At 43.7% G+C, this 17530-nt stretch overlaps 1 protein-coding gene across 2 annotated transcripts in view; it reads right to left on the reverse strand.

Annotated features, from left to right (window-relative positions):
• The window catches only part of C5H6orf58 (chromosome 5 C6orf58 homolog), a 95723-nt gene that overhangs the window by 42675 nt on the left and 35518 nt on the right, over positions 1-17530 (reverse strand). For both annotated transcript variants that reach the window (XM_069726069.1, XM_069726067.1), the window contains exons 2-3: positions 14897-14980; positions 2043-2227 (exon numbers count right to left, since the gene is read on the reverse strand). In XM_069726069.1, coding sequence (XP_069582170.1) covers positions 2043-2227; positions 14897-14980 — 269 coding nt within the window. The remainder of the gene's footprint in view (positions 1-2042; positions 2228-14896; positions 14981-17530) is intronic.

The raw sequence follows: 17530 nt of genomic DNA on the forward strand, positions 1-17530 counted from the left end.
ATAATGATCTCAAGGTAGCTGGGACCACAGTCACCAAGAAAACCATTGGTAGCGCATTACGCTGTAATGGTTTAAAATCCTGCAGTGCACGCAAGGTTCCCCTGCTCCAGAAAGCACATGTTTATGCCCATCTGAAGTTCACCAATGAACATCTGGATGATTCTGTGAGTGATTGGGAGAAGGTGGTGTGGTCAGATGAGACAAAAATTGATGTCTTTGGCATTAACTCAACTGGCCGTGTTAGGAGGAAGAGAAATGATGCCTATGACCCAAAGAACACCATCCCCACTGTCAAGCATGGAGATGGAAACATTAGGTTTTGGAGGTGTTTCTCTGCTTAGGGCACAGGACTAGCTCACTGCATCAATGGGAGAATGGATGGAGCCATGTACCGTAAAATGGAGATGGAAATGTCATTCTCCAGCAGGATTTGGCACCTGTTCACAAAAGTACCAGTACCTGGTTTAAAAACGACAGAATCACTGTGTTTGATTGGCCAGCAAACTCGCCTGACCTTAACCCCATAGAGAATCTAAGAGGAAGATGAGAGACACCAGACCCAACAATGCAGACGAGCTGAAGGCTGCTATCAAAGCAACCTGGGCTTCCATAACACCTCAGCAGTGCCACTGGCTGATCGCCTCCATGCCACGCCGCATTGATGCAGTAATTGATGCAAAAGGAGCCCCGACCATGTATTGAGTGCATTTACTGAACATATATTTCAGTAGATCAACATTTGAAATTTTAAAATCATTTTTCAAACTGGTGTTGAAAAGTATACTAATTTACTGAGATAATGACTTTTGGGTTTTCATTGGCTGTAAGCCATAATCATCAACATTAACAGAAATAAAACTCTGTTTGTAATGATTCTACATAATATATGAGTTTCACTTCTTGTATTGAAGAACTGAAATAAATTAACATTTTGATGATATTCTAATTTTGTGAGAAGCACCTGTATAAATATATATATGGGGGATATATACCAGACTTGACACAGGATGAGGGATATATATATATATATATATATATATATATATATATATATATATATATATATATATATACCAGGATGATGGACATAAATACCAGGATGGAGGACATAGACATATATATATTAATATATCCTCCATGCTGGTATATATGTCCCTCATAATGGCATATATGTATAAATAAATATATATATATCAGTATGAGGGACATACTGTATATATATATAATCAGGATGAGGAAGCCGGTCCAAATCTGCATCAGAGACCATCAGACTCTAGTTGAGCCACTAGGTGCCAGCAAAAGGTTTCCTCTTGGATCTATGTAGATTAAGGCTCTATTAACACTACCATTAGTGAAGTCCAAAATTAGACTATGAGTATTTTGACCCTTTTGTCAATTAGCAAATACCCACTGTTACTTGGCAAAGGGGTCTCTGAACATTGTGTGCTCAATAGATGATATCATTAAGGGAAATATTATGTTCTTGTTGTCACGATACCTCCGCTCAGAGTGTTTTTATGACTCAGTGATGGACAGCTCTGTCATCCGATCCTGTGCTGGGCTTGCTGAGCTGTTAGTGCCTTGATTGACAGCTTAGTTGACCTACCTGAAACCGGGAGGTGCAGAGATTTCCACAGGCGCTCCTTGTTCTTAGTAATTACCCTTGTTTTTACATGAGCTGTCTAGCTGACTACTGCTGAATTTTGAACCATGTTCTGACTAACCGTTTGTTATTGCCCCTTTGCTTATCCACTAATTCTCTTCACATTTGTCTTTTCCATTGATGTACAACATGGTCTCTTGGTATTGAAACCAGAACTTCTGACTTCTCTGCCTCGCGGCCTGTCCGTTAGTCGTGACTAGCATCACAGTTCTTAATTGTCATGCTTCAAGTAGACACCAGCTGGAGTTTTATGCCTTCAGTAGTGTCCACTCCTTGTATAACATCTAACCATAGTCCACTTTAAGCCTTAATGCTACAATATAGAGAAAAAAATTATACCAAAGGCATATTCACTTTTTACCACATGAGAAGCAGTTACCTGAAAAAAATATTTCCATTCATCCATGGCTTTAGGAGAAGATAGGCGACACTCATTAACGCTATAGCAGAAGTCAGATTGAAATTCTTCGGGACGAGATATGACTATGTCATAAGGAATTCCTGGAAGTAATCCAGCATCAAGAGCTGCAAGAAATGGGATGACGGCCAAATAGTAATTCATACCTACGAGGAAATAAACAAAAAAAAAAATAAGGATATTTACAAAACTAATTACTGTCATCAACTTTGAATTTAGTGTGACGCCCAGGAGACTGGGGTACCCAGCACCGGACCAATGGGGTCTGTCTCTTGAGGGGTATGTCACGGGTGGCTTGACCCGGTGCTGTGGCCTCAGGCAATGCACAGTGTAAGGGTATCGTGAGGGAACAGGCACTTACTTGATCAGCAGCAGGTTCTCCCAGCGGTGATGATCCCGATCCTGGATAGATGGCTATTGTCCAAATGAAAGACTGAGGCACTGAAACATTTAACCAGTTTACTTCAACATAAAGGGATTTACAACCAGTCCTGTCACCGGAGTCTGTATGGGAACTCTGGGTTACTTTGACCCTGCCGGGGTCTTCGCCTCTTATTGTACGCAGTTTCTGTGTGGCCCTGCTGCTGTATGTGAACTGGCTGCCGGCCCAATCTGTCCCCTCCGGGTCCTGGTTCCACGGGCAACCCGAGTCCTTTTATCGGCTTACCCCCTCCGGGAGTACCGCTGAACTCTGTGACTGTTGCTGCGTCCGGCCCTAGTGAAGCTGATATCACCTCACGTTTTTCCGGTTGCTGTATTATATATAATGAATACAGCCACGGATCCGGTATCCGTCTTTGCGCCTGTTCTGGGTAGTGATTAATGCTACCCGGTTCTCACAATGTCCTTTTTCTCTGTCCCTTTTCTCCTCAGGCCGGTGATTTAGGCCTGGAAACTGTCACAGGACTGTTAGAAATTCAGCTGTATGACCTCTCACTTTCAGCTCCTTAGTCCAACTGCCATTTCTTCTCTCAGACCAGAATGGATCAAGGGGAGTCTCTGGAGCTCCCCCTTCTGGCCGGAGGTGGTAGTGCAGTCTTGCTATTTTAGTATTTGTATTTACTGTCAGTAACTATTTTTGTGGCAAATACCCCTAGGGGTGCCACATTCCCCCTTAGTTAAGAACAGTACTCCGGGACTGTGGGACGATAACATTTTGAAATAACAATTAATATGTACAGAGTCTTAAAAATGAAAAGTTACAAAAACCACTCAAGGAAACAAAAATAGAGTTCTGTAAAAAGTCACTTCAAATAGCGTCCATTAATACAGTCCTATCCATAAAGGTACTAGGAAAGGCACTGCACTTTGTGTCCAGGAATTTAGTTCCATTTTTCCAACGAAGTTGTCAATATAAAGTCTAAAGAAAGTTCAAAAAGAGCAAAAAGCAAAGTTCAAAAAGCAGTCTTTCCGGAGCTTTGATTTAGTGCCTCCGGGCTGATAACAAGTTCAAGAATATGCAAGAAGTTCATACAGACAAGTCTCTGTAGGTACTGGGCTTAAACGTTGCAGAATGATAACAATGACTATAGTTTTATAATTGGTAATCTGCATACCTGGCTGGTAATTGACTCTGGGTACTACGCTGTGATCTACGTAATAGCGGTATCTCTTCATGTGGTGTACTACTGTCTACTGCGGATGTAGTATCTGCCCGCTCTGCTAAAGATAATTCCATGACTATGGAGTTGGCAAGTCCACCGTGAATGGGATTACTCTGATCAGGAATCTGTTCTTCCTGGCCTGGAACCTCCTGTAGTATGGGGTCAGCCTCTTCCTGTCTTGGGACTTCTGGTATTGGGTTCGGTGTTGGGTAAAAGGCCACCATGGGAACCACTACTGCACCATGGTATGTTAGTAGGGTTTTGGGAAAGTCTCCTATACAGGTGTGATACATTTCCTCTTCTTTTTCCTTTACTGGTTGGACCTGCATGGGTTGAATAACTTCTGGTTCTGGCTGGACAACTTCTGGCTCTTTCAATGCTTCCGGACATAATTTAAGATTGTCTCTTGACACTAGTACAGATGTTAAGCCTCCATTTTTGCTAATGAGACACATTTTAGGATTATCCATTCTTGTTGGTAAAACTGTGTAGGGTACGGCTTCCCACTGATTATCTAGTTTATTGGTTCGACGATTTCTCTTGAGCACTTGGTCACCCGGTCTTAATGGGGTCGCTAGAGCATTCTGGTTGAAAGTTCGCTCTTGTCTTTCTCTAGTTTGCTGAAGGCTTCTTTCCACACTCTCTTGCACTTGGCGATACTGCTTTTGCCGTATGATATCCCAATTGGAGTCTTGAACTTCTGCGTCTGGTTTCAGAATTCCCATTTCTAGATCGATTGGTAATTGGCCGGGTCTTGCACGCATAAGGTAAGCTGGGGTGCAGTTGTTGGAGCTCACCGGGACATGATTATACAGATCCACCAAGTCAGGCAATTTCTCTGGCCATTGATTCCTTTCTGTCTCAGGTAAAGTCTTTAGTAGGTCTATTACAATATGGTTCATCTTCTCGCATAAGCCGTTTGTTTATGGATGATAGGCCGTCGTCCGGATCTTTTTGCAACCATACATATTACAAAATTCTCTGAAGATCTCTGATTCAAAGGCTGTACCTTGGTCGGTGAGAACCTGTTCCGGATATCCATGGGGTCTACAAAAGTACGTTTGGAATGCTTTGGCTGCTGTTTTTGCTGTCAGATCTTTTACGGGTACTACTACCAAGAAGCGTGAATAATGGTCCACGATGGTCAAGGCATAGACATAGCCGGACCGGCTTGGTGTCAACTTCACGTGGTCTATGGCTACAAGTTCAAGTGGTTGTTTGGTGATAATGGGCTTCAGTGGTTCTCTTTGGTTCTTTTGATCGTTTCTTCTGAGGTTGCATGGGCCACAGTTTCTGCACCACTGTTCGATTGATTTTCTCATCCCGACCCAATAAAATCTTTCTCTTAGAAGTACTTCTAACTTTTTCCAACCGAAGTGACCAGCACCATTATGGTAAGCTTCGAGGACCATCTTCACATCTTGTTTAGGCACGATAATCTGCCAAACCAATTCATGTGTTTTCGGATTGGTGTACCTTCTACAGAGCTTCCCTTGATACAGGAACATTTTGCCTCTCTCTTTCCAGAGTTGATGCGTCTCTTCTGGGGCATCCTCATCGGGATATGCACTTTGCTCAGTCAGCAGTTCCTTCACCAACTTCACAGCCGGATTGCTGTCTTGGGTGTCAGCCCATCTATGGTGTGCTAACGGATTAAAATTCACCTCTTGTTGTTTCTGATAGGTACTTGACTGATGATGTTTTGCCTTGGGATGATGGAAGGCTGGTAGTTCAATTTCTTCAAGCTCCCCCGTTTCTTCTTCCACATCTCTCAAGTGTGGCATCCAGGATAGGGCATCGGCATTTCCATTCTTGCGACCTGCTCGATACTTGATTATGAAGTTGTAATTAGATAACCGGGCTATCCATCGCTGTTCTAATGCACCTAATTTGGCTGTGTCCAGATGGGTCAACGGATTGTTGTCAGTATAGACAATAAATTCTGCAGCGGCCAGATAGTGTTTGAAACGTTCAGTCACAGCCCAAACTACTGCCAGTAGTTCCAATTTGAAGGAGCTGTAATTTTCTGAATTTCTTTCAGTTGGCCGGAGCTTTCTACTTGCAAAGGCGATGACTTTCTCCCGACCTTCTTGCTTTTGTGACAGCACCACTCCTAGTCCCACATTACTGGCATCGGTGTAGAGGATGAAAGGTTGATGGTAATCTGGGTATGCCAGAACCTCTTCTCCGGTTAGTGCCTTCTTTAGTTGTTCAAAGGAGTCTTCCCTTTCGTCGTTCCACTGAAAAGGAGGGTTTTGGTTTGAAGGTTTCTTCGTCTGCCCTACCAAGGCGTCTTGCAAGGGTGCTGCCAACTTGGTAAATCCTTTTATAAATCTGCGATAGTAACCCACCAATCCCAGGAATTGCCTCACTTCTTTTACGTTGGTAGGTCTTGGCCAATCCCTTATGGCGCTTATTTTCTCGGGATCCGGTGCTACTCCCTCTGAACTCACAATGTGTCCCAGGTACTGTACCTTTGGCTTGAGAAGGTGACATTTGGATGGCTTGATTTTCATGCCATACCTGGATAAGGCTTCGAACACTTCTGCCAGGTCTTTTAAGTGTTGTTCGTAAGTCTTTGAGTAGACGATCACATCATCTAGGTATAGGAGGACGGTCTCGAAGTTCTTGTGTCCGAGGCAGCATTCCATCAGCCGCTGGAAGGTACCGGATGCTTTGCAGAGTCCGAATGGCATGCGATTAAATTCGCATAGACCCATTGGTGTGGTGAATGCCGTCTTTTCCTTATCTCTCTCAGCCACAGGGACTTGCCAATACCCGCTTGTTAAGTCTAAGGTGGAAAAATAATTAGCAGATTTCAAAGCAGTCAAGGACTCTTCTATCCTAGGCAAGGGGTAGGCATCTTTATGGGTGATGTTATTAATCCGCCGGTAGTCTACACACATTCTCATGGTTCCGTCCTTTTTTTGACAATCACTAGAGGGGCCGCCCAGGGGCTACAGCTGTCTCTTATTACCCCGGCCTGTTTCATCTCCCTCAGCATATCTTTTGCACATTGATAGTGAGCGGGCAGTATGGGTCTATATCTTTCTTTTATTGGGGGATGGTCACCAGTGGGGATTGTGTGTTCTACCCCTTCTATCCGTCCGAAGTCCAATGGGTGTTTACTGAAGACTTGTTCATATTCCGTCACTAGCCTATACACCCCTTGTTTTTGATGGGTAGGTGTTGAATTTATGCCCACGTGTAGCTGTTGGCACCAATCCTCCAATTCTCCATCTGAGCCGTTGACTTCCACCTGACAGGTTGGTTCTAAGGGCTCAATGGTTGTGTTGGTATTGTTGTCAACAGTATATAGCTTTGCCACTGTAGCATACCTTGGCAAAGTGACCTCTTCCTCTCCACAGTTCAAAAGTCGTACCGGCACTCGTCCCCGGTGTACCTCGACTACCCCTCGTGCTGCGAGTATAGTGGGCCTGCTGTCGGTGTACACTGGTTCTATTAAGGCTTGATAATCTCGTCCCTTAGTACCAATGGCTGCTCTACACCATACCAGCATTTCTGTTTTTGGTGGGATTACAATAGACGTTGGATCACTTACCCTCACACTGCCGATTTCTCCACCTGCAACTTCTACATGTTGCCTTAACATCAATACTTTTATTTCCCTCCGGAGAACTCTCTGCTGGTAGGATTGGGCAGTTTCAGCAATTTGCTGTAAGACAGAAATAACTTCGACCAAGCAGTTCTCTAACACATTCATTCCTATCAATACAGTTGGTTCACAGTTCCGCCGGTCAACATCAACAACAATTATACCCTGTTTCTTCAATTCTACTTTACCAATCTTTATGGTCATCTCCCCGAATCCTAGTTTCGGTACCAACTTACCATTACTGGCCCATATATCTAGTTCAACATCAGAGGGCCCTTTATCAATATCTGCATCAGCCCAGTACCTCTTATAAAGGTTATACGGTATAGACGAAATCTGGGAACCTGTGTCCAGCAAAGCGTTGAGGGGAATTCCATCCAGCACGATAGGGATAATGGGTCGTCCTCCGATGTACCTGTCGTGCCAGGGTGTTGGGCCTTGAAAGTCCATTCCTGTGAAGCGGCCCGCATTCCCAGGGGAATCCCGTTTAAATCACAATCTCGTGCAAAGTGGCCTGGCTGCTGGCAACGGCGGCAAATGGGCTGTCCATCCGGTTGGTAGCGGTTGCGGGGTCGTCCTCTCCACGTCGGGTATTTCCGGGGTCTCATCCATGGAACATCCTCTCTACGGTTTGCCAACTCCATCTTGGGTCCTCTCATCTCCTGCATGGTTTTAGCCATTGAAGCAACAACATCAGTTAAAGAGTCAAGCTTTTGTTGAAGAGCCTCATTAGTACTGGGCCCCAGGGGCTTAGCAATGGCCCCGGACATAGCTGATGTCACTTGCACTCCCTGTTGTTGAGGTGCCTCTGCCATGGGTTGCGCAGGATCATGATCCCGAGGTGCCTCTGCCAGCTGGAGACGTATAGCGCTCTCCTTTAATTGGGCAAATGTCAATTCAGGGTTCTTAAAAACAAGCATACTCACATGCCCCCGGTGAGAAGGGGTGTAGAGTCCCTCAATAAATTGATCTCTTAGCAGTTTATCCGCTCCGGTGTTAAAAATGGGTTCAGCCAGTGTAAGTGATTTAAGGGCTTCCTGCAGGTTTAAGGCAAAGTCTCTCACACCCTCATTAGCTTTTTGTTTGCAATTAAAGAATCGTACTTTAGCTTTGCTGCCGGCAGTGGTTTCAAATGTAGCTTTTAATCCAGCAAATATGCGTTCAACAGTGCCTTTTAGATCAGCTGCCCATGCTGTGACTTCTCGCTTAGCATGGCCACTTAACTGCATCATCAGGAGACTAACACGCTGAACTTCACCCACGGGGAACATGTCAAAATGGGCCAGCATCTTTTCTCTGAAATCGTCAAGGGTATTAGGCTCACCTTCATACATTGGAAGCCACGGGCCACCCGGGGTATATGGCATCAGCACCGGCATGATGGGCGCCACTCCTTGCACCGCTGCGCTACCGGACTCTCTATCGACACTCTGTCTTTCAGCTGCATTAGCGTCGCCGGGTGCTGCGGCATCTCCGTGCTGCGACATACTGTGCCCCCTTAGTTAATCCGGACCCTTCCGGTCCTCCGCTTCCGTCGGGATAGTGTAGATTCGTTCCGCTGTGCAGCAGGATTGGTTTTCCGCTTGCTCTGACGTCAGAGCGCTCAGCTTGGTGCCGCCCACAATGACACGCCCCCTGCTGCTCCCGCCCGCCGCGCGCTCTGTAATGGCGGATTCTGAAGTTTTTCAGTCAGACTGGGGCTCAGGTAATGGCGTAGCTCAATTAACAGTCTCGTGCCTAACGGTTATGAGGTGATGGCGGCCATCTTTACTCCATTATAACCAATGGGGAAAAGTCACTTTCAATAGTTTTTAATGGGAAATGGAATTTTCTTTAATAAAGTCAATTTTCAAGATTTTTCATCCAAGTTTTCACAGTTTTGGGCTCCAATCACGGCACACAATACCCGGTATACGGGCTGGCTGAATCCTGTTCGTGACGCCAATTGTGACGCCCAGGAGACCGGGGTACCCAGCACCGGACCAATGGGGTCTGTCTCTTGAGGGGTATGTCACAGGTGGCTTGACCCGATGCTGTGGCCTCAGGCAATGCACAGTGTATCGTGAGGGAACAGGCACTTACTTGATCAGCAGCAGGTTCTCCCAGCGGTGATGATCCCGATCCTGGATAGATGGCTATTGTCCAAATGAAAGACTGAGGCACTGAAACATTTAACCAGTTTACTTCAACATAAAGGGATTTACAACCAGTCCTGTCACCGGAGTCTGTATGGGAACTCTGAGTTACTTTGACCCTGCCGGGGTCTTCGCCTCTTATTGTACGCAGTTTCTGTGTGGCCCTGCTGCAGTATGTGAACTGGCTGCCGGCCCAATCTGTCCCCTCCGAGTCCTGGTTCCACAGGCAACCCGAGTCCTTTTATCGGCTTACCCCCTCCGGGAGTACCGCTGAACTCTGTGACTGTTGCTGCGTCCGGCCCTAGTGAAGCTGATATCACCTCACGTTTTTCCGGTTGCTGTATTATATATAATGAATACAGCCACGGATCCGGTATCCGTCTTTGCGCCTGTTCTGGGTAGTGATTAATGCTACCCGGTTCTCACAATGTCCTTTTTCTCTGTTCCTTTTCTCCTCAGGCCGGTGATTTAGGCCTGGAAACTGTCACAGGACTGTTAGAAATTCAGCTGTATGACCTCTCACTTTCAGCTCCTTAGCCCAACTGCCATTTCTTCTCTCAGACCAGAATGGATCAAGGGGAGTCTCTGGAGCTCCCCCTTCTGGCCGGAGGTGGTAGTGCAGTCTTGCTATTTTAGTATTTGTATTTACTGTCAGTAACTATTTTTGTGGCAAATACCCCTAGGGGTGCCACATTAGCATCATGTATTTTGTTTAATATGAAGCTCATCTTACATTGGCTATATAGTCATCAATTATAAAATCTAATATCTAGGATTAGTTTAAATTAATTTGTATAGTAAACTTGCTGTTTATAGATCTGTTATTCTTTTTCTTAGCATTGTTAAGTTGCTCAGGTCTCATTGTTATCCAACTCTTAAGCACAAGAAAATCTTATAATTGATTTGCATAGATGTATAAAATTGCACCCAATGTCTACTTTTAGTCTTTACTATGTCCATTAGTTTTAATGGAGACTATTGAAGAGCAAATGTGCTGGGATAATGTGTTATCCTGGCATGCTCGTGTGCTAACCAAGTGTCTTAAGCGTGCTTGAAAAATAAATTTGAGTCCCTTCTGCTGCATGTTGGCTGTTCAAGAGCCACAACACATGCAGTGATTGCCTAACAAATAGGTCTAACAGGCACGAGACATGTGGGGACTCGAACATATTTTTTGAACATGTGAAGATACTTAGTTAGCACACGAGTATGCTTGGAAAACACCTTATTCGAGCAAGTTCATTCATCACTAATGGAGACACTATATAGAAGCACACCAAGTGCCTAAGAGTCCATAGTAAGGTGCTAAAGAGACTCTGCCTTCATAAATAGAGGCCATGTTTATATTCATTTTCTAGGCAAAAACATCTATTTGGATGCTCTTATGTTAATGTAACACCCCAGAATCCTGGTTGTTGCAGTAGCATTGGTTTCCTCACAGGGAGAGTGATGTCACACTTGGAAGCAAGGGAAGATCTTATCTATCAGGTAAACACAAGCATACAACATGTTCACACTCTAGGCCAGAAGGGGGAGCTCTGATCCAGCTTGTGCGTGGCTCCCCTATATATATATTCTGGTCTGGAGGGAAAGTCAGTTAGTTCCTGTCAGAGAGATAGAGGGGAAGGAAGCAGAGGGTCTGTGCTGCCACAAGAAGGTGCTGCAGCTCCTGAAGGGCAGAGACAACACAGAAAAACGGACAGATTTGTAGTGAGCGTACAGGAGAGTGAAGCACAGGCAAGTGACAACTGGGTAGGATAGCTGCAATTGAGCTACCTCCCTGCAAAGTGCAGATTCTGGTAGCCAAAAGACTGAGGTTGTGAGGGACTCCAAGACTTACAGCCGAAATCGGCAGGATGACTGGACTTTACCTCACCTGTCCGCCATAATACCCAGGAGACACAGTGGCGCATAGAGCCTGGGTCATGATACAGACCCTGTAAAAAGGCTTGAGCCACCTGTCTCATGGGTTAGTGTCCTACCTTTAAGGAGGGTAGAAAGAACAGTGAGGACTCTGATTGTAGCCACAGGCAGCAAGGGACTACACTAAAGTGCTAGTAGGAAGCCTTTCATCTCCACCTGGTAAAGGGGACTGTGAGCTTGCTTCCAAGCTGGCAGGACCCTGCCTGTCCTGTGATCTGGTGCCCTGGACTGCGGTTGCCTGAAGCCTACAGTAAACCATGCAAAGAGACTGCAAACCTGTGTCCTCCGTTCTTTACTGCACCATCCACCATCCTCACCTATACACCGGGAGCCCTGGGGACCTACTTCACCTGTGGGAAGTTATACCATCTTAGCTGCCATAACATCACCCCAGAGGACCCCTTAAAGCAGCGTCGGTCCCCACTGAACGAAAACCATGAGTGGCGTCACAAACACAAACTTTATTTCACATAGCCCTTTAAAGACTTATCCTTTAGCATGGGTGCCCAGGGCCAAGAACCGGGTCGCCGCCACTGTGACGTCCCCCTTTAAGTACCGGACCCGGGTCTGAGTATACAATGGCCCTGGCAGGCGTTCCATTAATGACCTGAACTACATATAGTCTCAAGGTACCAAAGTCATTATTTTAAATAAAAATTATAGAAAGACATAAGAGTGACCAATCAACACTGGGTAGCCTACTTGTTGGTTGTTTCCAAGTAACAACACATATTTTACATTACATAGTGCAAAAATAAACTGAAGAGTAAGAGAAAACACTAAAATTTAAAAATACTCCATATGTCAAAGATCAAAGATTTACTAACAACAAATTTTCTGTCTCTGTGTAAGTGTTCCATTGAGACTGATGAAATTGAAAATGAACACTTTTCTTTATAGTTTACTTTGAGTTTTTTCTACAAAGTTGGAAAAGTTTAAATAAGAAGTTAACACTCTTGTATTTACTCTTCCGACAACTTGTCCGACACATCCTGATATAGACGTGTTTGTCTCATATATCTGCACTATGTTCACATTAATTAAAATGATTGAATAGCTGAAGGATTATCCAAGATTTGTATATGTTGTAAGTTTGAAATATTTCAACATGCGGTAAAGAGGTTTCCTGTACATCATATACTGTATCTAAAGCTCATAAAAGAAGTTGAAAAGATTAGTTTGAGGATCGAAAATTTTATCCTGAAAACATTTCTTTTCATTCACAAACTAAATCAAGTCAAAATCTTCCATGAACAGTACATTTTCTCACAAAACAGACAGAAAAGACAAGCAAATACCGTTTATGCACAAATTACATTTTTACTGATTCCTTTAAACATGTTTTTGTACAAAATGATCAATACAAACCAATCTCTCCATTTATTAGCCTGTCCATGATTAAATCTCTATTTTATACAGTTAAGATAATTTTTACCAACATATTTTTGGAATTGTCCTAAATTAGGACTCCTAATATATATTATGTGTTTTCAAAACTCATCAACAATGAAATTGCAACAAGAGGAAAATGTCATGGAGCTATGTAAATCACAGGGTATGTTAATGATATGTAAATGAAGAAAAAAGGTCCAACCACAGCCTGCAGCATATCCAGACTTGTCTTCCATTGATTACATCTTGGACGTAATTGGTCAGCAATTGCTAAGAGAGCTGGCAGCAGCCGATCTTGATGATTTGGGTGCCCAAGAGCATTTATCATGGCAGAACCACGCTAAATGTATATTTGATAAGATGTTTCTTTGTGCTGCTATGTATAGGGTAAGTGCAGTTATAATATTTTTCATAAGATGGGAGCATCAGAGTAACCGTAATTACAGTTAGGATGTAGCTTAGTATAGGAAGTAGTTAAGGATAGGAGGGGCTGCTAAGTGGTAAGGTAGGAGGGATGTGGAAGTAGAGGGAGAAGGGCCCAGGTGCCTGAACCGCTCACATTGGTTATAGCCCCAGGACGCCACAGCAGGCCCGTAACATTAGGAAAGCAGTGGAGCCCAGCCATTAAGGGGGTTCCTAGGACCGAAAAGCAGTATTAAGTATCAGTATTGCAGCAGTTTGGAAGAGAAGAAAGAAAGCGGTCCGGGAAGAGTACAGAGTGCAGATTGTCCAATATGTGGCAGGTCATTGCGTGGGCTGATGCCCTTTGTTCCGGTGCAAAAAAGGACGAAGGGAACCCCAAATACAGTGAGTTTGGACAAGGAGGACGCTGCATTATCGGCAAAGGTGCTATTATCCCGTAATGTACTGGAGGATGTGGAAAGTAGTGCAGTTCATTTAAAGGTGAAGAAGATACATGTGCTGTGCAACCTGTGGTCAGTGCTGTGAAATACTTGAATGTGCTGAGAAGTGGAAGCACTAAAGATGTTCAGTTTCAAGTTGGAATAGACTGTGCCTTCATTTTTGTGAAATCGTCTGCAGACAGCCGCCAGTGGCGCAGAAGAGAGCCTGATGATGCTGGACCTGAGGACACAGGTATGCTGACTAAGGAGCACTGTGTTTATGTGAGGGGAGGCCAGGGTACGAAGGAGCAGAGATCCTCAGCCATGACTACCGCTTTGGCTCACCCTCACACTCGCAACAATATTTTTGGTTCGAGTGCTATCCCTGAAAAAAAACGGATTAAACTTGGAACACATTTTTAGCAATGAGGAATTGCAGATGAACATTTTTTTTTCAAGGACCAAAGCTGTGTGTGAATTTTTTTTCTTAGAATGCACTAATTTCTTCAGTAGATTGGATGAAACAATAGGATGCCATATGGAGGGACAGCAAAGGATCCAATTTTTACAGATACATAGCAATTCTGTAACATAGGAAACTATAAATGATTAATAGCTACGGCTGTAAAAAAAAAAAATGATTGTATACAGACTGCACTTGGCTGACAAGTGAGGAAAAAAATCATCCTTTTTCTGGAAGAAACTTTAAAGGATTTTTTATATGATCGAGTGAATCTACCCTTTCTGTGTGTAGTGCTTACAAATCATACAAAAAAAAATCGAGATGTTAGGAAAATTATGTTTCCGTTTTTTAATTATTTGCATGTCATTACCATGTCTATCAATCCTGTGATATCCATTATTCCACAACTTTTCCTTCCTGGAGTTGAAATTTAATTGAGGAGTGTATAATGTTTATATTGCACTAAAACATTCTGCACATTGTACTCACATCAGTTCTAATCTTCTAACGAGCCAATTGCTGTACCCAAACTTGTTAATTTGTTTGGAAAATAATTACTATTTTTGGAGTGTGGAGGGGGGCACTATAATAATTAAGAATACATAAACCATGCAGGTATTGTCTCTGGCTTCAAAGAATCATCATTGGGTCAACACATGGAAAAAAAATGTAATTGTACATCTCCAAAAAGATTTTCGAGAATGTGAGGAGAGTGTAATTGATTTCTACTGGAAGTATTAAATAAGTTTTATACTGCACTGAAATCTTGCATCTACTGGGTCTAAATAATGTTTATTTTCTAGGTGATAGCCTTTAACAGAATTGTAGTGCTATACTTACAAGCCCACCAGCTTTTTGGTGAAATTCTTGTTTGTTCTTTGTTCTGCCCAATAGAAGGCTGCACAGATGTATCTTGTAGACGACCTAGTTTAGATTGAAAATAAAGTCACCAATCATCACAACACACATCACATTAAAGTCACGTTAAAACAATTGAATAATAACAATCAAACATATGTTACAAAGTAGTTGGATGCAAAAGAACATGATTAAAGAATTGGGGGTGCATCCAGATATCAATGTAGGTTTAGTCGAGTCCCCATAAATATTAATTCTACCATGTAAGAGTTTTCACTATGACTTTTACCTCTACATCATTTTTATTTTTATTTTTGCTGCTATTAGCTATTTGCAGACGACTGAATGTCTCAAAATATCTGGCTGGTCTGCATATGTTTTTACATTGGTTGCATGGGGAATGTGCAACTGTAGGAGTAGTGTGCAGGCTGTCACATGAGAGCTATGTATACAGTTCAGGATGCCATAATAGCTAGTGATGAGCGTGACTGGTACTGCTCCATACTCGATCGAGCATCGGGGTGCTGGGGTACACTCATTACACAATTGCATGTTTTGCGACAGTTAGACAGACAATAAACATGGGGGATTGCTTGCTACATGGTAATACCGTAGCCATTTTGGCTAATGACGTTATTGTGATTGGCTTATATAAGACACGATGATGAGATGTTCGCACACTGTTCTCTGGAAGCAGTTCAGGGAGAGTTGTTATAGCAGGGAGAGCTTATTTTAGAGCAGACATAGAGGCAGTGTTTAATATTGCTATTGCAATAATTGTATACCGCTCCTGCAACCCAAACATAACAGTCCATTCAGGTCTACATGCAGTCCTTTCTCTAGTAAATCCACTGTAATCTGCATTCAGTGTAGGGATAGCTGGTGGAGGAGGTATATTTTTTTATTGGAGGCAAATAGGCAGGGTTTATTACCTAACAATCCTTCTATTGGTATAGTGCTGTTGCAACCTAAAAACAAGAGTTGCTTTCAAGGCTACATACTATTCTTTCTCTAGTAAAACCACTGTCACCAGCATTCAGTGTGGAGATAGCTAGCGGAGAAGGTACATTTTTGATTAGGGGCATATAGGCAGGGTGTAATGCCTTACAGTTCTTCTATAGGCATACTTATACTGCAACCTGAAAACACCAGACCTTTTCAGGGTTACATACTGTATTTTTTTTTTCAGAATTAATACCAGAAAGTTTTCAGGCATATATCATATACTAATTTAAAATGGGCAAGGTGTGCGGTAAGGGACAGGGAAGTGGATGTGCTGCTGTTGGTGCATGCAGAGGCCATGGCCGTGGGCCTGGTGAAATTGTGTCTGCTGCAGGAGGGCAACAAACACACTCATCCACGACAACTAGCTTCCTGTACCACTTTGCAGGGGGACAAGGGACACCACTCTTGAAGCCAGAACAATGCGAACAAGTGGTCAGTTGAATGGTAAATAATGCTTCCAGTATGTTTGGCAGCACCACCCTATCTTCTGCACGGTCCAGTCTCACTAGCCAAGAGTCTGGACCACATGATACTCACCATGATCTGCCTTCCTCCCACCACAGCGAGTCCCAGGAAACAAATGATCCCACACTAGGACACTCCGAGGAGCTCTTTGCATTTCCATTTATTAATTCTGGCCTCTCACCCTGCATGTTTCAAGAGGGACATCAGAAGATCATGTGCAGTGATGCCCAAATACTTGAGCAGCCGCAGTCACAAGAAGACAACAATGGAGAATGGCAATTAGTGTCTCATGAGGTAGAAAATGATGAAACACAGTTGCCAACAAGGTGATGTTGTTAAGTCAACAACTCAGGAGTACCAGAGTGTGGAAGTGGAAGATGAGGTGATGGATGATGAAGTCACTGATCCAATCTAGGAAGGTGCCATGCAGAGAAAAGATAGCAGCACAGAGGGGGAGGGATCCGCAACAGGCAGGAAGAGGCAGTGGGGTGGTCAGAGGGAGAAGGCAGGCAACTGTTTCATAGAGCACCCACATGCAGCAAATTCCCAGGCCAAGGGTTAGGTGTTGCCCAGTCTGGAGCTTTTTTTAAAGGAAGTGCAGACGATAAAAGAATAGTCATTTGCAACCTGTGCTAGAGCAAGAATAGCAGAGGCCTAATCACTACCAGCCTGACCACCACCAGAATGCTCAGGCACATGTCATCAGAGCATCTGACTAGGTGGGCCGACAGCCTGGGTCCACAATCAGTGTCTGCAGATACATAGTTACATAGTTACGTAGGTTGAATAAAGACCTAGGTCCATCAAAGTTCAACCTTTTTCCACCAACTGTACATTTCGTTTCTAATCTAGTTATAACCCCCAATGTTATGTGTATCAAGGAAATTGTCCAGCCCTTTTTTAAAAGCTGTTATAGTGTATGCCATTACTACCTCCTGTGGTTGGGAATTCCACAGTCTGACTGCGCTAACTGTAAAGAACCCTTTACTGTTTAGGTGTCGGAATCGCCTTTCTTCCACCCGTAATGAGTGGCCCCTAGTCCTCAGCACATTCCTTGGAAGGAATAATTCATGTGCCAGTGTTTTTTCTAAGCTAAACAAGCCCAACTTTTCCAACCTTTCCTCATAAGAGAGGCCTTCCATCCCT

Source organism: Ranitomeya imitator, chromosome 5, assembly GCF_032444005.1.
Source record: "Ranitomeya imitator isolate aRanImi1 chromosome 5, aRanImi1.pri, whole genome shotgun sequence".
NCBI classification, from domain to species: Eukaryota; Metazoa; Chordata; class Amphibia; order Anura; family Dendrobatidae; genus Ranitomeya; species Ranitomeya imitator.